Source organism: Corticium candelabrum, chromosome 12 (assembly GCF_963422355.1).
Source record: "Corticium candelabrum chromosome 12, ooCorCand1.1, whole genome shotgun sequence".
Taxonomy (NCBI): domain Eukaryota; kingdom Metazoa; phylum Porifera; class Homoscleromorpha; order Homosclerophorida; family Plakinidae; genus Corticium; species Corticium candelabrum.
In genome coordinates this window covers 957,501-964,902 of record NC_085096.1, presented here as the reverse complement: position 1 = coordinate 964,902, position 7,402 = coordinate 957,501, and the positions used below count along the sequence as shown (strand labels likewise).

At 45.2% G+C, this 7,402-nt stretch overlaps 2 protein-coding genes across 2 annotated transcripts in view; both read right to left on the bottom strand.

Moving 5' to 3' along the window:
- Positions 1 to 996: 996 nt before the first annotated feature.
- LOC134188019 (uncharacterized) lies at positions 997 to 2,259 on the bottom strand. The gene is made up of 3 exons (XM_062656201.1): positions 1,998 to 2,259; positions 1,427 to 1,792; positions 997 to 1,371 (listed from the first exon to the last, which is right to left on the bottom strand). Exons 1-3 carry the CDS (start codon positions 2,140 to 2,142, stop codon positions 1,124 to 1,126), a joined length of 759 nt encoding a protein of 252 aa, XP_062512185.1. The 5' UTR covers positions 2,143 to 2,259; the 3' UTR covers positions 997 to 1,123.
- A 374-nt stretch (positions 2,260 to 2,633) lies between these two features.
- LOC134187744 (centrosomal protein POC5-like) overlaps positions 2,634 to 7,402 on the bottom strand; it is a 10,364-nt gene continuing 5,595 nt past the window's right edge. The window contains exons 7-9 of the mRNA XM_062655895.1: positions 6,367 to 6,426; positions 6,002 to 6,304; positions 2,634 to 3,296 (exon numbers count right to left, since the gene is read on the bottom strand). Of these exons, the coding sequence (XP_062511879.1) occupies positions 3,015 to 3,296; positions 6,002 to 6,304; positions 6,367 to 6,426 (645 nt within the window). The 3' untranslated portion in view covers positions 2,634 to 3,014. The remainder of the gene's footprint in view (positions 3,297 to 6,001; positions 6,305 to 6,366; positions 6,427 to 7,402) is intronic.

Genomic DNA, 7,402 nt, shown 5'->3' with positions numbered 1-7,402 from the left:
GCATTTCTGATTCCTCCAGTTCCTCCCTGCACTCAGTCTCAAGACACATCACATTGCCGTCCCTAATCAGGGGCCTAAGCACTCCTGACAAATTAAGTGATCACACTTGATCAGAATTGGTTCTCTTGCTGCCAAATGACAGATAAGACAGATAAGACTTGGGCATTGATCAAAGAGGTGTTGAACAAAGTGAGCATCAAATCCACCTTGATGACACAGCCATAGCATGCTATAAGAGCATGTTGTGCATGCTTTTATAATTTGGAAATCCCCTAATATGTGGCCCTCAAACTCTATAGTAGATACCACACTCACACTCACACTAACACTCACTCTCTCTCTCTCTCACACACACACACACACACACACACGCGCGCGCGCGAGTTTTCCAGGACTTTGTGAATGTTCTCTAGAAAACAGATTTACACCAAGAGACTAGCAATGTCTCTGCGAGTAGACAAGTGGAACATGCCACAAATGACACAAAAGAGGGAGGAGCTGGCTGCACGAGACTAACTAATCACTACACTGTCTGTTTCCTGCGGCGCATCCGGGACTGCAATACACACTGCATCTGGGGCGAGCCTACCGTTTTCCCTATGCTAATTATTAAATCAGACCTTACAAAAATTTCACAAAATTTTAGATTTTTTTGAGTCTGTGTGATGTCATACAAACAAACTTGCAGTCACTAAAATTTTAGTACGGTACAGTACACTCACCTCTACAGCACCAGGAAGTAGCTGATAAGCTGCAAAGTGGCAACTGATTCGGACAGGACAAAAGCAGTACATTGACTCTACAACGTTCCAGGAAAACGAGCTCCACAGCAGCATTGTGTTAACATTCAAAGCTCAATACGAATTACATCTGGACGGTTATCATCTCACACACACACACCACAGTCGTCACACGATAGACACGTGTCCACCAAAGGAGGTAAAGCTTTTGCGCATGCGCTAATTACTAAAGCAATGCCACACCCACTCAAGTGTGTAGTATGTGCAAACAATAAATTTTATGTTAACTAGATTTCTATTTAACAGGACATTAACATATTATTCAATTAAACTGTAACAACTAACAATAAGAGATGTAGACTGTACATACACACACTAGACTACTAGACTGCAGTAGGTGTTGCTTTCTCGGTCTCTCCAACTGAGACCGCTCTACGTCTACAACCAGTGCGACAACACAGCAAAGCCATCGCCACCCAGAAAGTCGTCACAGCGACCGAGATGCACACCAAAACTGCCACCAGACCGACCTCCTCTCCATTGACGTCACTTCCGTTTTCACTCTCACCATCTGACAACCCAGAAGTCGCACCAATCAGCAAGCCGTCTTCAGACTCCCTCGCCACAACATCTACAATCAAAAATGAGATAAAACAAACGATTGATTTTTTGAACTATTTTCTAACCTGTGCGTAGACGCAAACTGGGCAAAGTCACGTGATAAAAAGGCGTGGCCAACACGGTGACGTTGACGTTCTTTACAAGTTTTCCTAATGTGTTTACTGCTGTGCAGGCGAAGACGCCAGCTGACTGCAGCGTTATTGTACCAAACTTCAACGTTGTGCTGCCCCTCTCTCCGACCGCACAGACGCTCTCACGTCTGACAGACACGCACAGTGGAACCGGAAGTGAGGTCTGCCCATCTGGAACCACTCGTTTCCATCCGACCTCGTTGTTCTCGTCGTGACTATGGCAGCAGATCGAGTGTTTCCGCTGTCCTAGTCGCACTGTCGTGTTTCCGCTGATTGTGAGTCGCCCGACGACGTCACAAACTAAAGAGTCACACACATACACACACTGCACACACACGCACTGCACACACACGCACTGCACACACACGCGCGCGCGCGCGCGCACGCACACGCACGCACACACACACACACACACACACGCACGCACACACACACACACACACGCACGCACACACACACACACACACACACACACACACACACACACACACACACCGTATTATACCTAGCACATGCAGCACGAGGAGTAATCCCACAATGTCGACGGAACTGCAAGAGAGAGAGGAAGTAAGAGAGAGATGCATTCTGTAGGCAGACTGCAGCACTACTGATCGAGACTGCTTATAGCAGGTGTTATAATTTATGTGCATAATAAACGTCCCTCCATCTGACGCTCATTCCTGTGTGTGAGAGATTGCATTCACCAGCTTCCTCTCGCACTCCCATGTGTGACCCAATTTGTAGAGCTAACTAAGTTAGCAAGCGCTTGAAAAGTGGGGTCAAGCAGTTGACAGATGACTGTACCCATCCCAAGTCTGTGGGGGCCAGCTGATGGGGTGGGGCCTATAGATTATTATCTAGACGTCACACCTACTAATATTTGGGTGTCATGGCCTCTACAGGTTTCTCTAAGGCAGCGCCACTGTGTTGACAGACAGGACTGTTGCGTCACAGACCTCGAACACAAACAGAGACACTACACTGTACATATGTACATACACACACACACACACACACACACACACACACACACACACACACACACACACACACACACACACACACACACACACACACACACACACACACACACACACACACACACACACACACACACACACAAGACAGAGAAACCACAGCCAACAGACCCATGCTACACAAACAGACTGGCAGACAGAGACAAACAAACACAGAAAGAGACGCAGACAATGGAAGGCGTGGCTGCACCTTTAGACTGTCCGCCCTGCGTACGCATGGCATGCAAGACTGGGCAGACAGACACACACCAAATCGTTGGCTGTAATTGTAATGCATGCAAAGGAAGACGCGGCTACCGAGTTCAAGCCACAAAGTTCTTGTCCACAAGTGACAACCAGTAGGTCATCTGTATACTCATACATAAATCGCATATATTTTACATACGTAAATCGTTTACATCCGGGACAGTACATACGTAGATCATGTACATCCGGGATAGTGTCATACCACACCATCCCAGTATGCACATACGTACATTCGAAATTTATTGCACTACTTTGACTGCTGGTCGTCGTTGGTGTGTCCCGGATGTGGTCACTGCCTTTGGCTTTGTTGCCCCGATTCTCGCGGGAGGCACGCGCCCTGTTTGCACTCCTTGTCTGCTCTGTGTTTCTCGTTCTGTGTGTCGTTCGACGAGCACGTTGCCGCCTTTCTGTTGGTTGGGCCTCGACAGGATGGTCGCACGTGCCGATGGCGACTGGCGTCTGTGAGAAGTGGAGGCACTGGGTGCCACAACGTGACGAGATTGATATGGAGGAGCATCGGACTGACATTACAAAATAGAAAAATTAATAATATATTTATACTAATATCTGTCTTTGTCTATTTGTCTGTCTATCAGTCTAACTGTCTGTATGTTGTCTGTCTGTCTATCTGTGACACGGTGTCTGTCTGTCTGTCTGCCTATGACAGTATCTGTCTGTGTCTGCATGTTGTCTCTGTTTATCTGTCTGTCTGTTTGTATGTCTATCTGTCAGTCTACCTGTCTGTATGCTTGTCTGTCTGTATGTTTGTCTGTCTGTCAGTCTAACTGTCTGTTTGTCTGTCTGTCTGTTTATCTGTCTGTCTGTTTGTATATCTATCTGTCTGTCTGTTTGTATATCTATCTGTCAGTCTAACTGTCTGTATGCTTGTCTGTCTGTATGTTTGTCTGTCTGTCAGTGTAACTGTCTGTTTGTCTGTCTGTCTATTTGTCTGTCTGTCAGTCTAACTGTCTGTATGCTTGCCTGTCTGTCTGTGTCTGTATGTTGTCTGTCTATCTGTTAGTCTGTCTATCTATGACACAGCGTCTTTCTGTCAGTGTAACTGTCTGTTTGTCTGTCTGTCTGTTTGTATGTCTATCTGTCAGTCTAACTGTCTGTATGCTTGTCTGTCTGTATGTTTGTCTGTCTGTCAGTCTAACTGTCTGTTTGTCTGTCTGTCAGTCTAACTGTCTGTATGCTTGCCTGTCTGTCTGTCTGTGTCTGTATGTTGTCTGTCTATCTGTTAGTCTGTCTATCTATGACACAGCGTCTTTCTGTCAGTGTAACTGTCTGTCTGTCTGTTTATCTGTCTGTCTGTTTGTATGTCTATCTGTCAGTCTAACTGTCTGTATGTTTGTCTATCTGTCAGTCTAACTGTCTGTTTGTCTGTCTGTCTATTTGTCTGTCTGTGTTTATCTGTCTGTCAGTCTAACTGTCTGTATGCTTGTCTGTCTGTCTGTCTGTGTCTGTATGTTGTCAGTCTATCTGTCTGTCTGTGTCTTTATGTTGTCTGTCTATCTATGACACAGTGTCTGTCAGTGTAACTGTCTGTTTGTCTGTCTGTCTGTTTATCTGTCTGTCTGTCAGTCTGACTGTCTGTTTGTATGTCTATCGTCTGTCTGTCAGTCTAACTGTCTGTCTGTCTGTGTCTCTATCTGTCAGTCTAACTATCTGTTTGCCTGTCTGTCTGTTTATCTGTGTGTCTGTCAGTCTGACTGTTTGCGTGTATGTCTATCTGTCTGTCTGTCAGTTTGTGTCTCTATCTGTCAGTCTAACTATCTGTTTGTGTGTCTGTCTGTTTATCTGTCTGTCTGTCGGTCTGTTTGTGTCTCTATCTGTCAGTCTAACTATCTGTTTGTCTGTCTATGTATTTATCTGTCTGTCGGTCTAACTGTCTGTATGCTTGTCTGTCTGTATGCAGGGTTCTCGCTACAGCGTGGTGGTGCGCCACACTCCAGTAAGAGTGCACCACGCTTAGACACGGTAGATAATAGGACTCCAAAGTCTTACAGCTATGGAATGACTAAGAATTCCATACAACTGAAACACAATACTAAACGTGAAAATAGCCACAAACAAGGCTCTCACAAAATAACACAAGATGATAGCCTCATTCCAGACGCACAAGTGTTGATTGCAGTCCCGGATGCATTGCCTTAGCCTCAAACTTCCAGACCAGAGAGCCAGCGCAGTGCCCGTACTCTAGTCTGTATCACAACGCCACTAAAATGATTTCGGAAGTATTTATCAAAAGCGATGCTAAATGGTAGTCTAACAGCGTAGGATTGTTACCTAGATCAACATATCATTTGTAAATGCCATGAGATCTCATGAACGAAGAAGAGACGTCTGCAGTGTTTGCGGTGATATCTTGGTAGACGGCATGAAACCACGACTTTCATTCTTCAGCAGACCGCTAGCTAGTCTAACCACTCGACTAGCAAGACTACCACTCGACCAGTTGTCAAAGGTGATGGTCTAGCGACGCTGCTGTGCATTTCCTCTCACCGCAAGCTTAAAAACATCGAAGAACTGAAGCTGAAGCTAAAACTAAGATGTGTGCGTGCACCAGAGTCTTCATCACGGCTCTGGTTTGCACTTAGCCGCCCACGAGGATTTACAGCACGCAATCAGAGTTAGTGCACTTAGCATAACCAATTATTGCTAAACCAATCAGAACTTACAACCGACATTCCGGTTCTAAGACGCTGATTAGCTTAGAAGGTTATTTCTGAAATCATTTTAGTACCGTTCTGGTTTAGACTAGAGTTCGTGCGCTGTGTGCGCTCTCTGGTCTGGAAGTTCAAGGCTAGCACTGCCTCTGATTCTCGTCCAGGATGTCCTTCCAGTAACCCAAAATGCACACCTCCTGTTCGAGAAGTAGCACCTAACTCATGTGAGATCAGCTATGTGTGCATGTCCACCTTGCACCGTGCAACTGTAGAGAGCAGACTGCATGCGTTGTGGACCTGTCCATCCCGTGACGCTCCCAAAAATCTCTAGCGAGAACCCTGGTATGTATGAATGTTTGTCTGTCTATCTGCCTAACTGCCTGTTTGTCTGTCCATTACAATATAAATAATCTATTGTATAAAATAAACTTTTAAAAATTAACAAATTATTATATCATAAAATACAAATCAATTAATTAAAACAAGGTCTCAAGTCAGTACAACCTCAGAGATCAGCAACACTATACAATCACATACACAACATTCAACAAACTCACCTCAACCGATGATTCCACCTGTTGCGCAGTCGTCTCAACAAAAGGTCGCTGTTGGGCTGTTTCCAAAGAGACAGACACCGGATTCTGTGGCAACCAACCAGGCTGCACTCCCACGTGTTTCTCGTGTTCCTCTCCTTCTTCAACGTCGCCACTGCCTGTTCCTTCTCTAAACATCGTCATTGCCTCGAGATTGAGGGCACAGACGCCACGCATGAACGCTCGCTTCATCGTCTCTTCGTAGCCTTGCCGTTCAGCCTGAAGATGAGCAACTTCTGCTTGTGAGACTTGGAGACATTGGTTTAGCTGTGAATAAAGAAAACGATTGGATGAGTGGATATTTTATGGGGTGAATGGTGTGTTGTTGCCTCTGAGAGTTTTTCTTCGTATTCTGAGCTTAGTCTGTGACATACTTCTTCAGCTCTTGTCTAAAAAGGTGATTTGTAGTGAGTATACTTAATTGCACACACATAAAGTCACAAACAAAAGCAATACACACATGCAGTGATACATGAACACACACATGCACACACACACACACACACACACACACACACACACACACAACACACACCAGGGTTTAAAATTCTCGGTCGCCTCCTCACCACTGGCGACTAGGACTTGCAATTTGGCGAGTAAACGTGGACAATTTGTCACCTAAGATCCAATGCGGCATTGCACATGGTCGTCCTACTCTTCGTCTGGCTGACCGTGTAAAACCGCAGAATCTCCCATTTTAGAGTTCTGATGTTTGCGCATACGTGACAGTATTTTAGTGGTGTCTCTAGGAAACAGACCGATACGATCAAAAATGGGAATTTGCGAAAGGGAACGTGCATTGTGCATGATGGCGCGTCGATTTGTCGGACCAAGCGAATGACCTGTTTTACTGTAGGCCGTACGACTACCAGTTCCTGTTTACTCTCCCACGACATCTGGAAGCAATTGGAAACCTTAGGTGAAACAGTGGGTTGGGCTAATTACCTCAATATGCCATGGCCAAACGTTATCACATGATGAGATATGATTATATGTAAAAGCCTCGTCTTTTCTCATAGACTTCCCACAGCCAGGTCAATGTGAACACAGAGATTAGCAGGGTTTATAGGTAGCTACTTTGTTACATCTAATTTCAACCATTGAATTTCTTCAAATGCCAGTAAGGACAAGAGAAAAACCACACCTACAAAACCCGGATGCAAACTTTGAGTTTCAGTTGGAGATGTAATGTGTGCACACTGAAATAGCAAAAGTAGCCGTGGCTGTGAATAAGGTAGGCGTGCCTTTACATTTAATTGCTCTGGCAAGCACCAAATTTTTAGAATTTTAAACCCTGCACACACACACACACACACACACACAGACAAGTACACACACACACACACACACACACACACACACACA